Here is a 19,728-nt window from a genome sequence, read left to right on the forward strand (position 1 = left end):
TTTCCTTCTAAATTTTATTTTTGAATGTAAACATTTGTAAAACCACTTTTTATTTTCAGCACATACACCTCAGTGAAAAGTCTTTGCTTCAGTTAGCAGAACTCAAGTACCCAGACCTGCTGAGGCCCCTGCTATGTAAGTACCTGTATTGGTGTGATCCGACTCACTCGTGTACCTTCATCAGTATCAACAAGCCATTGTCAAGCTTTTGCATGACGCTGTTTGCAAACCCACACATTGCTCTGTGCTTATTTCCCAGTAAAACAGCAGATTTAAAGACCCATTAAGAAAAAAAAAAATTACATATACATATGCCGATTAAGTAGGATTCTAATTTTTTTTTTAAGTGCAATTCAATCAGCATAAGCACTATTTCAAGGGTAACAGTTTAAGAGCATAACAAGAAAGCTTCAAAAGTAATCACAGAATCATAGAATCGTTTAGGTTGGAAAAGAACTTAAAGATCATCGAGTCCAACCATCAACCCACCACCATGCCCACTAAACCATGTCCTGAACTTGGACTCTTTGATTCAAACTAATATTTCTAGAGAACTGGCAGCAGGATAGATTATTTTTGCTTCTATTCCTACAGCACTCCATTTAAATAAAAAATTTTTTAAAAAAAAGGAAATTTCTATATATTTCCTATTACTTTAGTTAATAGTACAGCTAATTGTCATTAGAAATTATCAGTAGAAAATAATCTTTAAAATGCATGTTTCAGCTGGAAGCAATGTGACTGACTGCCACATTGATAGTTTCTAAATTATTATTTAGTTTGAATAATCTGATTCAAAGTATCAAATAAACTAGTCCTTAGAAAAAACATGAATACTACACTTCTCAGCATTAGTATTGTCATCAGACATTTTGTTTGCATTTTTTATTTCATTACAAACTATAATTTCTGGGAGTTCAGAACTATGTAAGTGTAATTTATGGATATGAATCTACAAGGATTCACAAAACTGAGACATTTATTACAGAGCCTATAAACTATTCTTGAACAGCTATAGGAACTATAGCTCTGTCATTTTAAGAATTAGCTAATATATGTATTAAATATTCTTGAAAAATAAGCCTTGCATATCACATACTAGTGTATACCAACGGAAACATTGCAAATCCAAACCCTACTATACCTCGAAAGGATGAAGGCTCCTGCAAAGCATTACTTGGTAATCTAGCTGGTCCACAGAAGAGTGACACAGTGACAGGTGTTACAACAGAACAGCATCTGATATTTGCTATCCTGTGAGCTCTCGTCATTTCATCATATATAAGCCAGTCTGTAGGGAGTGCCTGAATGGCTGCAGCTTGCCCATTTGCTGGGGGAATCTGTGCAAGAGCAAATAAGACTAGGCTATTTTACCCTCTACTTGTAACTAAAATAAATCTTAACATATTTCTTGGTTTATATATGTAGAAATAAATATATATGCATAAATTTATACACAATTTAAAAAGTGAGAGAGAATTCAAGCAGACTTACAATTATCTCATCACCTTGAAAAAAAATATTTTGTTTAAAAAAAGGATCTAAAAAAAAAAAAAAAGAAGTTCCAGAGCAGAACTTCTTCCTGCTATTATGAGCAGAGAGATTGTTACCTTTTTAAAATAGTTTCATAACTAGTTTTTTATATCATTTTGTTTTATTCCACCTAGAAGAAGGATTAACTGAAGTAAGTTTTGATGTAATAATATTGGAAAAATAAACCAACTCCAATTCTTTGTTTTATCAACTGCCAGGAGAAATGTGTTCTACAAACGTAGTGTTTAATGCACATGCTGCTTTTAAAGTACTGACAACTACGAAGAGACATTTGATATAGCACTCTTTTTGGGGAGCTATAAATTCAGAGTGATTTTACCTTTTTATACTGAGGTTGACTAAGAACAGAGGTAGGATGAAATCGCACTTTCTTCTCCTTTGGTCCAGTCAAAACCAGGCTTTCTCTGTCTACATGCACTAGATTGGGATACATCCCAGCCACTAAGGCAGCTTTAACTACAGCCCAGTTTTCAGAATTAGTATTAACATCTCTAATATCGACTCCTCCTCTGCTTCTAACAAAACCTGAAGAAAGAAGAGGACAAAAACATACTTGTTTTAAGATCTACTTTTCTGCCTCTCAAAAAGGAATTTGGAAAAAAAAAAAGTGAAATAAGCCACAAATTTGTTACAATTTTCCCCACTGCCAACCTTAACAGCACAAAGAAGAAACCGTTATATCCTTCCTGATAAAGTTTTATACTAACACGGAATTACTTTTTATAACATGAAGACACTTCCTATGGAAATAATTTATTAGAACGTAAAAATCCAAGGAAATATATCTCACACTGAAAGCCAGTGGCATATGGAACAACCAGGGCACTTTCATTTAGATCAGCTGTTCCCTAGCCATACTTCCTCACTCCAGCATCTGCGCCATGCCCCGTACCCCTGTGTACTAGTCTGTTTCAAATTAAGGAAGGAAAATTACACCAGTGAATGCTGTTCTTGTTACAATTTGTATACACTTGTACTAGGCATACTATTTGACTCCAAAACTACGTCAAAATTTTTTGCAAGTTACTTACCTGAGGCCCTAAGCTGGCCAAGCAACTGTGTTCTCATTCCTATAATGATCTCCATCCTTGCTTGAGACAGGAAGTTCTTTTCACAGAACGCTCTCTCCCAGCCATCACTGCGCGCCTTCTGCCATGCCTGTAAAGAATATTTTTTTACATTTGCCTATTAATTTAATTAGCTAAAGTTTAAAAATGCACTTTTTTAAAAAAAATTACGTGTACATCAATAAAACGAAGGCAAAAATCATTCTGAAAGAAAGAAAATGTATCAAACCAGATATTTTTTTTCCTGGTTAAGCACTAGATTCTTCACCCATTCTCTAAATTAACATAATGATCATTATGTTATTATAAGATCATTATATTATTTTAAAGATCATTATGTTAAGATCATTATTTTAAGTTATCAGTGTCTCAGGTTATAAAGTGGCACCTTGTTGGAACATTCGGAATTTAACCAGGTTTGAATATATAAACAAAAAATCTGTAAGAAGTGTTCCTCACAAATTTATGAATCCAATACACAAGAAAGCCACTAGGCAAAAATAAAGTTTCTTCTCTAAGGACTTAATCATAGCCTATCATTCTACTTCCAACTTGATTGGTACATCATTTACTTTGATATGTGATCTATTGTGATTAGTACTCTTTCTGAAGATGAAATAATACCTGGAAAGCCCTGAGAAGCACCATATGGTCACTAAATGTTCCTGCAGTAAAACGTTTTCTACACAGCATGGCTGCACGCTTTTGAGAGGCCAGTGTAGGTAGGACAAAAGGGTCTCGATATGCAAGAGTGCAAGCAATAGTAAGAATAGGATCCAGGCACTTCAAAACAACAGCACACAACACCATTTTACCAAGGTGTGGCTCTACTGGTAATTCAGTGAGATGATAACCAAGTTCAGTGAGATCTTCCCAAGGGTCCATCGCATCTATTGTCTGTTTAAAAAGAAAAAAAAAGGGGGGGGGGGATGGAGGGAGAAGTGGACAAAATTAATTTACAATAAAAGCAGGAAGGATGTGAATGCTAAGTATTAACTAGACTTGTTCCCAAACACTAAGAAAGCAAGTCAAACTCTTAACAGTTTGAGACGAGATTTTTAAGCAATCTCTTCCCTTAACACAGAAAAATATATCCACACACACAACATTAAAATAGATAACATGCAAAAACTCAAAGCATCCTTAAGTAACTAAACAACAGTCTCAGCACAAACAAAACTCAGTAAATATGTTGCAAACCACAAATATAGAATCAAATACAATTCCCATCTAAACCTATTCCCCTGCTGACCTTCAGCATTTGCACAGCATTTCTCACAATTAAAGCTGGTGGAGGATCAGGAGCTTTCATAAGAAAGTCAACAATTGGACAGTTAATCGGAGCCAGAAGTTTTGTGTGTAAACAAAGCTCCTGCAAGTTAAAAAGCAAAAAAAAGACTGTTAAGATTGGGGAAAAAAACCAACCCACCACACACTTTTTTGGAGTTAATAGTATGGTTTGATGGTAATACATTTTTTAAAAGTTATAATTTCTAACTGAACATGCACCTGAAGTGGCATTCTCAGAAGTTCTGGAGTCTGAAATTCCAACATATTCTGAAATCGGAGCCTGCTGAAGAGATGAAAACAGACTCCCGGCTGACAGCGCCCAGCCCTTGAAAATAAAATATGGGAAGTTGTTGAAAATTAGAATTTCTTAAAAAAAACCCAACCAAACAAAAAACCCCAACAAAACCACACACACAAACTTAGAATGGAAATGTAGAAGCAGGTCTAAGAAAAAGATAATTTTGTCATTAAGTGTAAGTTCCACACAAGGTGAGAGTTTTGCAGTACATGGGTTATTTTTCGTAGTATGGAGATTTGTTACTAGAATTTTACCCCAACACTGAAAGATCTGGAGAAACAAAAATAAGGCCTATCTAAAAATAAAGTGATGTGGGTTTTTTGCTAACCTAAGATCAATCCAAATCTCAACTGTCCTTTGCTGTAAGGAATGTAAGTCGTAACCTTCATTTCTTCCTTTTCAAATCCCCCGAACAGTTGGAAGTTACTCTGGGAGTAAAAGGTAGAATGAAGACCAAACAACTTTGAGTGAGGGGATGGAGACAGCAAATGCTCACATTCACGCTCAAATTCCTGCAGATTAATGCCAGTATCGTACCACAAAACATAGGTGTTTGTTGCTACATATCCTCTTAGCCCTCACCCAGTGTTGGGAAGAATATGATGAAGGCCTGTTAAGTCATGAATAGTTTGGAGAAGGTGAATAAGGAATTACTCTCAATGTCTCTTCTAATACAGGGATGAAGGGGAATCAATTAAAAACTAGCAATAGGCAGCGCTTTGCCCACAGGTAAGTTGTGAAACACCTCATTGGACACCGTAGCTGCTGGTGCTACATGGGAGAGAGAGGAAGGAGAACAAGTTCATGGGGGGAAAACAACCTAGACCTAATGTAAGCTTTGGGAAATTCCTGAGTGTCACTTTTCTACAACTTGGGACATGACTCCAAGGAAATACATGCTGACCCTTACTCTTCCGCAGAGAATTAGCACTGGCCATTGCCCAACACCATACTGGACTAGGCTAGTAACATTACGCAGTGTGGCTGCTACTACAGTGTGTAGTTTATCCTTAACCTAGAGGATGTTGGCTATCTGCAAAGTAAAATTCAGTACAAAGCATTTATTACCTGCCTTTTCTCTGGATAGCACTGGCTTTTGAAATCCACACCATTTTTAGCATTGTAACACAACTCAGTGCATCAAAAGACTTCTATAAAAGCAAAGCAAGGAACATAAAAACAAGATTGAATACAGTACATGAAATAAAAGTTACTAATGATTTAGATCATCACCAGAACTCTGAAAAAAAAAAAAAAGCACCAGCAGCTTCTGGCGCAAAGGTATGTTCAAAAGTACTTAGTTTCAAGTGAATTTATGCTACCTCCTTTGCAATACCTTTGTGCTACACAGTTTTCTAAATTAAAGTTTTCTAGTCAATAGGTAATTGTAAGTCAATAAAAGACATGGATTGTGTTTTGTTGTATCCCAAACCAAGCAAAAATATGTCACATTGAATAAAGTTTTCCTCTCTGTCTTACTTGGAAATTACACCTTTATTTTCCTACATTTGATGCAAAATTACAAAAAAACTGTATTACCATGAGAACTTCAGAAATTTGGTGTGCGTATCTCCTATGAAATCCAATTTTATTTTCTAAGCCATAGACTAGGTCTTAAACTTCCTCATTATGTTATCTCAATTTTCTTAAACAAGTAAGTAGGGAATGGGCATTCAATACATTAAAAACAATGCTTAAAAACTTAATGGATTAGACTTGGGCTAGATCCAATAGAAGGACAAAGGGAACTCCCAGTGTTCTCTCAGTCTCAGGAAGATGGCAGTCTAAACTGATGGACTTGTTTTAAAAAATCAAACAGAAATACTAAATTTAAAAAAAAAATAAGACAGATATATCAATATATCAACCTGCAATAGCTTTAACCGGGTTTTTAAACAGCTATTTACATTATTTATCATAAAACAACTGGATGTCAAAACTTCCCAGTATGTTTTGTCGCTTGACATGCACTAGCTCTCAGCCTGCTATAAAAAAAGAAAAAGTTCTCCAAAATTTATATATTATGTATTTTAAAATAACACTAGGAATTTTACTTCCCAAAGACAGTTTAAGCCAATCATACCTCTTTCATCTTGCCTGAGTCAATAACAAATACAACATCATTGACTGTTATGCTGGTTTCTGCAACATTAGTAGAAAGAATCTGCAATTTAAAAAAAAAAAAAAAAAACACAACAAAACCACTATAGTAACTGTAAAGACAAAGACAAAATAGATCAATATAGTATCTGATGAAGTCCTCTGATACTTGCTATTTTGCGGACGCCAGAAGGTGGACTTTTAAGCACCTTCTTCTGATCCAAAGTCTGCATATTTGAATGAAGCATGAAAACTTGGTATCTAATGCAAGACAAAGAGCACATTTTAAGGATCTTTAAAAGAAACAATAAGAACTCAAGACGACCATAGAAACTAGAGGTTTTACCTGTGAGCATTATCAGCAAATCTCTTGTCATCAAAAAGAATACGGTCCCTCAGGCTAACTATCTCATCATATCCAGGAAGAAATACTAAAATCGCTCCTAAAAAAGAAGTTCGTTTGCAGACTTGAACAGAAAATTCACTTCAAATATAAGTCAGTACTGCATATACTAGCACTCGGAAGGTTTTACCTATTTGCTATTACTGAAAAAAGAGCACCATTCATCAGAAGCTGAATACACAGCAATTTATTGGGAGTGTCTGTATATACCTACCACCATCACAACTATGACAGATGCTATAAAGTAAGTGCATAATCAGGTCCAGATCTACTTTTTCATCATCAAAACTGTGATGATAAGCATTCAACAGTTCTCTGTCTTCTGCACTGAGGTCACTACCACTTGTTTGGACGAGGGAACTTTCATCCAGATTTCCAAATTCCACTGAAGCGCTGAAACATACAAATACACAGGCCAGAGTTGAACTTGTTTGCTTTGGGTTTGTACTCAGCAATTGATTCAAATTTAGATCAAGACCAACAAGCCTACTCATCTCAAATTTTAATTTTAAAGTTGAGCAGAACAGCATCTCCACAATACTATTACTGTTCACTGATTTAAGTGTTAACCCAGCAAAGCATGCAACTTCAATTTTTAGCGTTAACTTTAATTTCATTATACTTCATTGAAACACAACCATAAGCAAGTGTGACAGAACTCAAAGTATAAAGACAACATTTGTTTATCTGTTAAAGGAAAAATATTTAAAATAATTCTATCTTCCAAAAACTTCCCTACCATAACAGTTAAGCAGGTACTACACTAACAGAAACTACACTAAGAGAAATTATAATAATATAGGTCTCTACAAAACTGTAACTAAACTATGATAACTGTAAGTTAATAAAAAACAATTCTTGAATGGCTTAGTGTACATATTGCTCATATAAAGTTTCTTTAATATGCCTATCATGTATCAACAATATACAGATAAAAGCACACAATAGATTGGTTTCCAAAATAAGCACCTGAAATTAAAATGGTACATGATATAGAATCAGTATTTCCTCTGCATATTTATTTGCCACTATCATCACATCCTGCCTAGATATATAATCATGATAGGAATGTCCATATAAAGGTGATAAATGCTAATAACATAAAAGAAGTCCTACACCACTAGAACTATATCCTAGGAGTTCTCCAGACACAATCACTATGATACTGAATACAAAACGAACTTTTGGTTTTTTTACATAACTCCATTTTCAAAATATTCCTATTCTCAAATAGATGTTGCTATACAGGCCAGATTTTAAAGCAGAAAAAGGTAAAAACTGTTCTGATTAAAATAAGACAAAACATCAATTTCCCTTCACCATGTTATACAACCGTTTCTGCAAAATAGTTATAGCTTACCTGTAGGACTCCAACAGGTCAACAACCTCTGTCTGTCCAAAGCGCTTAGCCCAGTCCAAAGCCATCCTGAAAGGATTGCATAAAAATCTTTATTAATTTCTCACTTCAAAAGATACATATGAATAGCACATTAGATGAGACGACAACTGACACTGCACTTTTCTATCAATTTCTGCATTATTGTTTAATCAGTGCTGTTACTGCTGGATCTGCAATTTTCCATTTTAAAGTGCATACACAGGTGTAATAGCTATATGATTTTTAGATAACTGCAATTCATTACCAAGAAAGACCCAGTTTTACACAGAAGTACATGGAAACATGCAGAAGGAAACAAGGAGGAAGAATGTGCCATTCCTTCAAAAACCACACACCAATAAGCAGAGATAAGCCATGCCTTTTTGCACTACCCGTTACTAGCCCCTTTAAAATCATTCTGAGAAGTCACATCCCAGACATTTTTCTCCAAACATTGTGAAAACATTGGGCTTTCTGATGTCTTAGGGAAGTTGGCCTCCACACAATGCAGTTCACTGTGTTTTCCTTCTCAACTGCATTCCTTCCTAAGTTTTTCAAGTGGTAGTACCAAATATCTCATACTACAATTATTTACTATAGTTCCCTGTTTATATGAAGATACAATTTATGGCCACAAAATTCTAAGGTTTTACGGACTGATGAATATTTTTAAATAATACAGTGTATTTACTGATATAACACAGCAAAGATCTTTGTACCTGTAATACACTATTTTTAAACCCAATATAGGTTACTCTCTTAAAATAAGAATCACCAAACTTCTGGGGTCTAATTCAGTCAACCCAGTGAGGAAGACCTGATTTTTTCTTCTAACCAGTGTGTTAAATCAGACTCATTGAAACCAAGAGTGTATATCTTATATTTGAAACTGTTTAATTTCTAATTTAATTTAGAATTTACAGAATACAATGTGATAAACAGCAGTTAGAAACTGTTTAGACTCTCAGAATCTACTAGGGCTTACAGTAGTCTCATAAATTTAGCAAATTAGTTTAGAATTTCTAAATTTCTTTCTCATTTGTATATTGACAAATAAATCTTTCGGTTTATCTGTTCTGTTTTTACCAGCCATTGGATGATTTGCAGTGGATACTTGCTCCCATACTGATCAGTTGTTCTACTTGACTCAGAAATCCTCTCCCTGAAGCAATCATTAGTGCAGTTGCACTGGTTTCACTGTGCCTGTAATCAACTGAGAAGTTAAAAAAAAAAACCATCAGCAAAACCAATACATGCTATTTTTTTCATCTAAATGTAGATGACTTTCAAAACCCAGCCCAAAGAGAATTTGTTTCCTCACTTCATGCCACCAGTCAGTTCATGTGAATTTAACACTATTTTAGAAACAAAAAATCTGTCAACACCTCAAAGCAAGTACAACAACAAATAACTACGAAACTCATTAATTCTACTAACCCTATTAGTTTTTTTCAATAGGCATCAGAATTGAAAGGTAACAACATTTGAAACTGGAGATAAAGTACCCACAGAAATTCAAGTCATTTCATGGTTGTTTTTTTCTTATGTAATAAGATGAGAAACTTACCGCTGACATTTTCGGTTAAAATGAGATGGAACACTTGAGCAAAGGCATCAATATCTTTATGCAACCAGATGTCAGAAAGACAAGAATCCATCTCTTTTATTAGCCATGGTTCAAGGCAATTCGCATCTTTTTCAGTCTGAAGAGAAAAACCAGTACTGAAAGATGAATCTCTTAAAGAGTTGTCTTTACTCTCATACATTAGACATGAAGAATTTGAACAGTTAGGTTTTCCAAGCAACAACCAGAAATACAGCATACAGGTATCAGTTAAAGCATTTATCATACGCAAGTGCTTTAAACAATGGCAGTCTAGCCATTTGATCTAAACAAAAGTTTTGTACAACCATCATAATTGAAAAGCATACTTTAGCTAGAGTAGTTCATGCTAATAAAAAATTAAATTGTTTTAAAACACGTTAATATCCTTCTAGAAGTTCTACAGAAGTAATATCTTTAGAAAACAATTTTTAAATGGGTAGTAATAATTCAATGCAGATTTTAACATCTCTTCCAACAAAAGGAAAAACATACCAGTTGATTAAATACTGCATCACCACTATCATCCAACAGATTATACTCTTCAGTTGCACTTGGGACAGATCTTTGTCTCCGAGATTCCACTTTGCTATTATTTTCTTGAGCAGAACACCACTCAGTAAGAGTGCTTTGCTGTTTTTCTTCTAGAATGCATAAAGTATTTCCAAAATAGTTTTACAGTAGTCTTAATTATCCATTGTTTTCAGTTACAAAATATAGTTATATCAAGTCACAAAGTTTTACCTATTCAATCTCTTTTATTTAATCTAGAACGCTGTTACGAGTCCAATATAAATTCCATGATTAAGGGCACCCAAAGTGCCCTTAATTGCCTTAACCATTGCAAACATTTGCCCTAAGAACAAAGTAAAAAATACCATTTGGGTGCTTAATCCCCAAAGTCTCCAGTATTCCAACCCACTGCATGCAAATGAGCTTCCTAAGTATTTTCTACACAAATTCTAAGTCCAGATCTCTCTCCAGAAGTGAAATACTAAAGTGATACAGTTGCTGCATGTAACAACTAATTTTTATACACAAGTAGCAGAAACAGTAGAAGACACCAGTGCCTGAACTGAACTTTTCTATCCACAATGATCAGAGCTAAGCACCATCATAAATATACAGTTAGGATTGTACGTTACAGCTTTAGGTTTTGACCCCTCGCCCCCCCTTTTTTTTTTTCTAAATACACACTAGGATCATTACTTTCAGTTGAAAGGAAAACTTCTCAAATAATGTATCTACTTAATTAATTGAAAAACAACTCTATTAAGATCAAGTGTTTTAATGCTTTTGGGCTATGTATATATGTTAAATACATCCACGTCTGAAGAATGCAGTGAAAAATGTTACTAATAGGAAACACCTCTGTGCAAGATGTACAAAATCCTGCCCTCTTTAATGGCTGCACTTTAATTTGCACCCAAAAGTCAGCACAGAGTATCTTCTGCTTATATAGTTTTCAAGTGGGCAAAGCCCCCAGTTATATGCAATTCTACTCTGTAATAATTAGGAAAAATATTCCATTTATCAACTAAAAGAAAAAAGAATGCAGTCACTGAAAGAAAGTGAAAATATTTTTTAAAAGTTATGTAATCTACTTCAATAATGTAAACACTGAGAGCTTAAAGATACTTGCTGTCATCTAGTCATGTCTCATTCAATATTATGATTTTGGAATTTTAACAGAGAATCATCCTATTTAGTTGTTCAATCAATGAGACTCATTGCCAACCCTAAAAATTAAAAAGTCCACCAACCTCGCTGCTTCTCTTTTTTGTACTTTATCATCTCTTTGTTTGTATACCCAGTGCTTCGTAAAATGTCCTCCAAAAACATCTCTTTAACTTCGAAAGGTCTTCCTTGTACTGAAAGTATAAATAATTCATAAAAATATTAGATATTCCCTAGCTTCATTTATAATCTTAATTTTTAAAAGCATTTTTGTAGACACAAAAAGTGAACTAAGCATTATTAGGGCCTGATTTAAGGAATTATCACTTTCCTTGTAAAGTCTTTTAAGAGCACCCTCACTGGAGTTTATATACTTAAGATTACTGCGCCACAAAACAAAACATTTCAAAAGGGAAATGCCAGCAGGGTACCTTGTTTCTCATTAACCTCTTCAATTCTATTAAGTGTTATAGCAAGAGATGCTCGCAAGATTGACAGTTAATTGCAATTTTATCAAAATGAGAAAAAGAAAATAGCCATTTTTGGTTAGGGTTACAAAAAGAATTTACTGTGTAAGATTGCCACCTGTATTACAAAATATAACAGCAATTAATACAGCTTTAGTGCAAGATCCCACAAGCAGACTGTTACCTTTGTATTACACTACTTTTTTCCCCAAGAAGTATACAATGAGATGGACTTCTCTCAATTTCCTCAATCACTTCAGCCAAATTTGGCTTTCTTTACTGAATGCTTCCAGATAAAAGAGATCATTTACTGTGATGTCTTTTTCAATATCACTGTTTTCTGGACCTTATTTATGGACATTAAAGGATGCTTTTTCAGAGGAAGAATTAAAATATCTAGATTTTAATTTCTAGTCCCTTAGCAGACATTTGCCATACCTGAGTTTAAATCACCTAGGACTTTTCTTCAGAAAGAACAAGCTGCAATTCACATACTTCTAGAAGCTGTCGTGGAGGAAGCCTTCCAACACTGATCACAAACTCTGTGTACTACAGAAACCCACAACTACAAACGGTTGGTTTCTGTGGTCAGGATTCTGTCAGCAATACTATTGAAGGAGGATCAAACCTTTCTCATTACATTAACAGCTGAAGTATCTAAACTCTCTTCTTTTAATTCTGAAATTCTCAAAAATTGAAAAAGGAGTGTCTTTTCAATTGTGATTAGCCTGTGAAGACTAGTATGTGCATTAACAGTATAACCACTGAGGTAAACTGGAGAAAGAGTTTGTCACCAGAATTTCCTGAATAACCACATTGATCTAAATGAACAGAAAGGTACAAGAAGAGTAAACTGGAAAGCCACATAACAATTGCAACTGAGGCTTCCCCTCTGCAAATAAAATCTGGAAAACACTGAAATCATGTAATTTCCAGATTCCTGCCTCCAACAAGCTGCAAGCCTTATTTTATTAGGCAGAAATTCAGAACTGGGAACTTGAAATAAACACTTCTATCTGGAAAAAGAGATTTCTTTTTCAGGAACATTCACTAAAATAAACTGATGATTTGTAGAAAAGATTCTAAAGAAAGTGATCCTGCCCATGTCCTGGGACTGTTGAGCTTCTTAAAAAAAGGCTGATGTACAGACGGTCTACTTGATTGTTTTGAAAATAAAGCATTTCTCTTAAAAGCTTCTTTTCAAAACACTTCTACTTAGACATCACTGTTGAAAAAGGAAGAGCACTGCAAGGTGCCAGAGGAGCTCACCCATGCAGAAAATTTACAAGCCAGGAGGGTGAAGGGGGGGGGAGCATCTCCCACAGTTCCATGTTTTACCTCTACTAAAGAACAGTCAAATGAAATTAAAACAGCAATGATGACAACTTTTCTTTGCATTTGTGCAGATTACTGAGTCTGAACTTAAATTAACGTAAATTGCCATGCCTTTTCTCATTGTTTACCTAGATTAACAGCTAATAATTTCCTTTAAAATAAAGAATCATGCAATTAAAACATGAAAACCCAATTTGCCTAGGACTGTATTTCTAAAGTGACAAGGTGCGGTCATCTGTATTTTATCCAGTAATAAGTAGCAATCTCTGTGAGCCTGAAGAACTAGAATCTACTGGAATGAATTAATACATATCACACTCTTGTAGATCCTAGGGTCTGTCGTGGTTTAAGCCCAGCCAGCAACTAAGCACCACGCAGACGCTCACTCACTCCCCCCCATCCCACTGGATGGGGAAGAAAATCAGGGGAAAAAAAATAAAACTCCTGGGTTGAGATAAGAACAGTTTAATAGAACAGAAAAGAAACAACTAATAATGATAACGATAACACTAATAAAATGACAACGGCAGTAATAAAAGGATTGGAATGTACAAATGATGCTCAGGGCAATTGCTCACCACCCGCCGACCAACATCCCGCCAGTCCCTGAGCCGCAATTCCCTGCCCCCACTTCCCAGTTCCTAAACTAGATGGGATGTCCCATGGTATGGAATACACCGTTGGCCAGTTTGGGTCAGGTGCCCTGGCTGTGTCCTGTGCCAATTTCTTGTGCCCTGGCTGGGCATGAGAAGCTGAAAAATCCTTGACTATAGTCTAAACACTACTGAGCAACAACTGAAAACATCAGTGTGTTATCAACATTCTTCGCATACTGAACTCAAAATATAGCACTGTACCAGCTACTAGGAAGACAGTTAACTCTATCCCAGCTGAAACCAGGACAGGTCTATTATCACCATGGACATCAGCACTTTAAGAACTTTTTTCCTGCTTCTTGAATTGAACATGGTGGGGGCCAGGACTTCCCTGCACTTAGACAACTCCCTGTGATAAAAACACTTCCCTCTGAAGTAGGTGCAGGCAGTTAAGAAACAACAAAAATGAACAAAGAACAAGCACTGCTATAATTCTCAGTGTATTTATCATATTCCCTTACTCAGAATTGTATGCTACAGTTTAATAAGATCTTTAAGTCCTAGGGCAGGTATACTCAGATTTAAGAGTTTACGTAAATACTTACTGTGTATTACTGGGCAACTTCCAAAATACCTAATAAAGAGATTTGCATCTAGGGCAGCACTAGAAATAATTAGTTTTAGATTAGTCTGTTTTCGCAACACATCTCTGAGTTTTATTAACAAGAAGTCACTGAACCTATCCCTCTCATGTACTTCATCCTATAACAAAAGGAAAAAAAAAAACAAAAAAAAACCAACAGATAAACATCACAGGTCCAATATCCTAACTTTTCACAAACATGAACTTCTCTAAAAACTAACATACATAATCTGTGGTTATCTTACAGATGCATTAAAATGTGTAAGTCTAGTTTAAGTAAGATTTTTTTAAAAAGCACCCAAAAGTCAAAAAAATATTTCAAAAAGTTTTCTAAAGACATCAGAGCAGACTGCACTGGTAATGCACAAGCCACATATACCTTCATTTCAGAGGTTAAAGTGAACTTCTGAAACTTTTCTAATTCTCATATTTTAATCTCATTTTCAAGATAATGACAGAAACTGCAAATCCTACACATCTTACTCTAATAAATTCACACTTCACAATTGATGAACATTTAAAGAAATGCATGATACCACATAATTAGAAAAAAATTAGATTGCTTACATCCATTAAGTCATGCACAAACCTTATCATCAATTAAGGCACACGACTGATTAAACATCTTCGTTGGTGTGTTCTGTTTTGGTTTATATTATGAACTTATGAAGCAGGGACCCAAATACAACATTTTTAGGCTGAAGTCAAGAATGTATAAATCTCACACTTTTTCCATTTTGATAAACAGGCAGGCACCTAAAGTTATCATGAATTTTTCTGTCTTCAGCAGTGGAGAAATTAATCTTGCAGTTAACATTCTGGTTCTGCTGCCTTATCAAACTCCACAGTAGCAATATTCACATAATCATAAACAAACGCACTTAAATAATTTGCTGAAAATTAGACTACTCATTATCTTGAAAACATCTGGGCAAACAAACTGCAAACCTGGTACTGCTAAAACAAGTACATGATACAAGAAATTGACACACTCGCATTGAATCATATCTACATAAGCCTCCCTAAGGCTCTTCTGCTTTCTGACAGAAAAAGTTCAGAAAAATTTAGAGCTCTGTCCTCCACAACTGCATCGTGATTCCAAAATTATTAGCATGAACCTAAAATAAGGTACTTCTAAAAAAAAAAAAAAAAAAAAAAAAAAAAAAACAAAAACAAAACCCAAACGTATATGCTACAATGAAGACTCAGTAAGTCTTTAATGTTAATTCAGATTGCAACCAAACAAAACACCTTAAATGCTCAGCAAATTAATAAAGAAAACTAGGATCTCCTCTTCCAGTTAACAATACACGCTGCTCCACGTCACATGAAATACAAGGATTCTTACCACAATAATATGTGTCACAGTTGATAGAGCGCTGTCTCCTACCATTAGCGTGCGAAGCAGTATGCCATTAGTGCAAAACGTTAGCAGTGTCTTTGGAGAAACCCTGTTGAACAGTTCATAAAGATACTTCAGTATTTTGCACCTTTTAAATGCTGCTACCTTTCCACTACTTACTGAAAATTAAAGGATTGAACAGCTGCTCACCAGAAGTGGAATTATAGTTCTCTCACCAAAGAATTTATGCATACTATTTGTTTTTAAACTAAGACTATTCCCAGAGAGTTCCTAAGGAATCTTAATGCTTACACTTCAAAACTTCAGACAATGGATTAATTAACAAAGTGAGATTCAAAATTTATATAAATAACAAAGTAAGTGAAACAGAACGTCGAGAACCTCTCCACATTGTTTAATTTACTGGAAAATTCAGTGTGGACTGCTTTGGAAAAACAGGTTCCAATTCTTCAGCACATGCTTGGATGTAGTCTTTGTATGTGCCTATATGTGGTGGATTGACCCTGGCTGGACGCCAGGTGCCCACCAAAGTCGCTCTATCACTCCTGTCCTCAGCTGCACAGGGGAGAGAAAATATAATGAAAGGCTCATGGGTAGAGATAAGGACAGGGAAAGATCACTCACCCATTATCAACAGAGGCAAAACAGACTCAACTTGGGGAAATTAAATTTGTTACCAATTACCACTACCTTCTCCAGCACTGGCACCCGAAGTACTGAAAAGTTCCTTTGTATCGTACTCTACAGTTCTTTTCAAGAAGACATGAGCTCCCTAGTTATCATATGTGTATTTCTTTCCAAGTTTGGAATTCATCACTACTTTCAACACTCCTCCTACATATTCAATTCAAGGAACATATCCAAGATGGAAATGCTTTGCTTTACCCATCTTTACTCTTCTCTCTTCTTCAGCAGCCTTCTAGAAATCATCATTGCTGTCCAATAGTTAATAAAACCTCAAAAATTAGACTCCTGTGTTATTCCTCCTGTCTAAACCCCTCCAATCCACATCTTTTCTGCCCAGAGTTGGAAATACTGTCATGTCTCCCTTTCGCTCTTTCTCTTGAATGAATCTATTGATTCTTCTTAAGCAGGATTTTTTGCACTGCTTCCAGTAATTCTTCCATTTTGATCTGACCTATACTTCGTTCTTCTTCAGACAGCATAATACTTCCACACAGTAACCATCCACTTTATTTGCAATTCATTGTTACCAGCTCTTTTAATCCCTTAACAGCCTTAGCAGTTTCTGTACGCATATTCAAATTCTTCTTTAACTTGGCTTTGCTGTTCAAGTGCGTTCGTTTTCATTAGCTATGTGATATCTTCATCCACACAAGCAACGTAACCAACTATACCTTTTGCTGTCTTCCTCTCACCCACATCCCAAGTGCTGCCCACTCCTCGAAATCCCACTATCTACACAGTTCAAAGAATCTAGAAACCACACAGTCTTCAGACTTTCACCCATTCCTGCTCTGCTTGAGGGACAAATTTCCCAGGTGACCTAGAAATCTCTATTTTCGTATCAGTTCATGCTTTAAACATAAAAGCTGAAACAGAATAAATTTAACCCAAACTAGATTGGTAAATAATGCTCAACTTCATCGTTCACTTTCAAATTTTGCTTTTTTTTCCTTTTATGTCCCCTACCAACTCTCACTATATTGCATTTGTCACAGCATGCTGGTCTTCCTACTTATCTGCAAAGCTTGCAGAACTTTCGGATCTATACATGTTAAAAGTAGGGAGAAAAAAAAGAGAAGAAAGCATAGACTTGATCTGAAAGTAAGGCAAGAAATGCCACACACACACAAAAAGAATTCACGAGAAAGTACCTGCAATTCACTTGTATAAGACAACTTACTACATGAAACTGCCAAATACAGGATGAAAACCGTCCTTTTCACCCTTCAATATTCCATGACTTGAAATAACATATCCTATCCATACTTTACATACTGAGCTTTTTACTAGGCTGTATCTCAAGTATACTGTAGTTTAAATGTACAGAAGACTAAAGTACCTAAACAAGATCAACTGACTTTAAGAAATATCATTAGTACCTGCTTTCTAATCGGATCTGGTAACCAACTGTCTGGCCAACCTTTTCTCTTCTTTCTGCTGCCACTCTTTCAGCCACACCAACAGCTGCCAAACGTCTTGGCTGAGTGCAAAATATACGACACGGAGTTCTGTTTTTGTAACATTCGTCAAGAAGGAACTGAGGGATCTGTAAAGAAGTGGTTTAAATTTACTTTTTAGTTTGATAAAGTCATCTCTTTTTTACCATGGTGAAACAATTTAACTGCCTCTCAATATTACATAGGTTGCAAAAGGATTCACAATGGGATTAGCATTGCAAACGTACTTGAAGGGGCAGGAAGGCAGCAAAAATAAATTTCCGATTTCAATTTTAATCTGTTTCAGAAAGAAAAAGTTGAAGCTTCTCTTACTTCAGAGAAATCTATAAAAAAACCCTGCAGGTAATATTTCATTTACAACACAATAATATTCTACTCTAGAAACTAAGAGAGCTAGCTTTAGAAGGAAAAGGGCTATTCAGAATCATAGCTACTCTCCCTGCAATATTTTATATCATTTAAAAAAAACCCTAGTATCTACCAGAAAATCATGCAGAAACATTCATGCTTTTAGTAAGTATCTGCTGGCTCAGTATTTCAAAAGCAAGAAAGTGAACTAGAACACAAGACTTTTGACTATACAGGAAAACAAAAGCCTTAAAACTAGCATAAAGAAATCCCTTACTACACAAGTATTACAAATTTGGCGTGTTTTTTATAAATACTGTTATCTTTTTTATTTCATTAAATAAACTTACTTGAGTAGTTTTTCCTGATCCAGTCTCTCCTACAACCAAAACAACTTTATTGTCCTTTATTATTTTGATAATTTCTTCCTGTTTCTCAAAAACTGGTAGGGATTGCCTGAAGGAATCAAACTCCGATTCCCCTCTTTTCACTGGAACCTGGGGGATACCATTGTTAAGCCGTCCACTTGCCTTGTTCACATCTCTGTTTTCTGTGAAGAGAAGTTAACAATTTACTTAGATACAAAAGAAAACTAATACTAAAAAATTTATTTAAAATCATACGTAAAAATGAACATTCCTAACTTTATATGCATCCCTATAGATAAAGTGACAAACCCATCACACGTTTAAAAGCCATATTCATAGTAATGCATCCTGTTAGGGTGCTTGAAATAAATATTGTTCAAATGAGTTACTACTTTCATGGATATTTTGAACAAAAACAGAATGGATATTTTGAACAAAAACAGACCATCCCACTGCACTGCTCAAAGCCAAAAAAGGTCACGAAGAGCAAAAACAGAATAGAAACTAAATCCCAGAAAAGCAGCCTGGCGTATTTGCTTGGCCTTTGTATCATGTCCGCACATTCACACCTCCACAGTTTGTCTAGAAATATTCACTGTACGGTTAAACCTTTAAGTTATTCCAAACTGACAAGCAGGTCTTCTGAGAAAAAGGTACCTCTACTGTGATTCATCCACCTTCTTTCTCATCCTCTCTGATCTTTTATGACCTCCTTTCAGACAGTCTTACATAACCTAATGCTCTAGTCTGTAAGATTTGTCTTAAATCACACAAACTGAACCATGCTGTACCTAGACCCCTGGACCCATACAGCACAGTGCAGTGTGATGTATTAGAAAGCAATGCATAAGTAGCCAAAGAACCTGCACATCTTCAGAGGACACTACTTCAGTTTCAGTAAGTGCTATTCTATAATTCCTCAATAATTATTTTCCAGAACAATGAAAAACTTGCTGTAAATTCAATTATACGTATTTAATGTGATAATCAGATTAATATATTAAATTACAAGCACCGTCTTACCAAGACAGACACAAATTAAAAGAGCCAAAAACCATTCTGGAGAAGTGAAGAAAGATAAATTTTACACTATT

The 19,728-nt window shown here is 35.2% G+C and overlaps 1 protein-coding gene across 1 annotated transcript in view; it reads right to left on the reverse strand.

Moving 5' to 3' along the window:
• Positions 1–19,728, reverse strand: part of YTHDC2 (YTH N6-methyladenosine RNA binding protein C2) — a 38,578-nt gene that overhangs the window by 11,971 nt on the left and 6,879 nt on the right. Inside the window, exons 4-23 of the mRNA XM_049794877.1 lie at positions 18,617–18,816; positions 17,841–18,007; positions 15,760–15,862; positions 14,374–14,530; positions 11,457–11,564; positions 10,189–10,337; positions 9,658–9,793; positions 9,177–9,303; positions 8,073–8,138; positions 6,927–7,105; positions 6,656–6,752; positions 6,483–6,570; positions 6,293–6,373; positions 5,278–5,360; positions 4,131–4,236; positions 3,874–3,993; positions 3,246–3,518; positions 2,586–2,712; positions 1,874–2,079; positions 1,145–1,340 (exon numbers count right to left, since the gene is read on the reverse strand). Of these exons, the coding sequence (XP_049650834.1) occupies positions 1,145–1,340; positions 1,874–2,079; positions 2,586–2,712; positions 3,246–3,518; positions 3,874–3,993; positions 4,131–4,236; positions 5,278–5,360; positions 6,293–6,373; positions 6,483–6,570; positions 6,656–6,752; positions 6,927–7,105; positions 8,073–8,138; positions 9,177–9,303; positions 9,658–9,793; positions 10,189–10,337; positions 11,457–11,564; positions 14,374–14,530; positions 15,760–15,862; positions 17,841–18,007; positions 18,617–18,816 (2,769 nt within the window). The remainder of the gene's footprint in view (positions 1–1,144; positions 1,341–1,873; positions 2,080–2,585; positions 2,713–3,245; positions 3,519–3,873; positions 3,994–4,130; positions 4,237–5,277; positions 5,361–6,292; positions 6,374–6,482; positions 6,571–6,655; positions 6,753–6,926; positions 7,106–8,072; positions 8,139–9,176; positions 9,304–9,657; positions 9,794–10,188; positions 10,338–11,456; positions 11,565–14,373; positions 14,531–15,759; positions 15,863–17,840; positions 18,008–18,616; positions 18,817–19,728) is intronic.

Source organism: Accipiter gentilis, chromosome Z (genome assembly GCF_929443795.1).
Source record: "Accipiter gentilis chromosome Z, bAccGen1.1, whole genome shotgun sequence".
In the NCBI taxonomy this organism is placed as follows: domain Eukaryota; kingdom Metazoa; phylum Chordata; class Aves; order Accipitriformes; family Accipitridae; genus Astur; species Astur gentilis.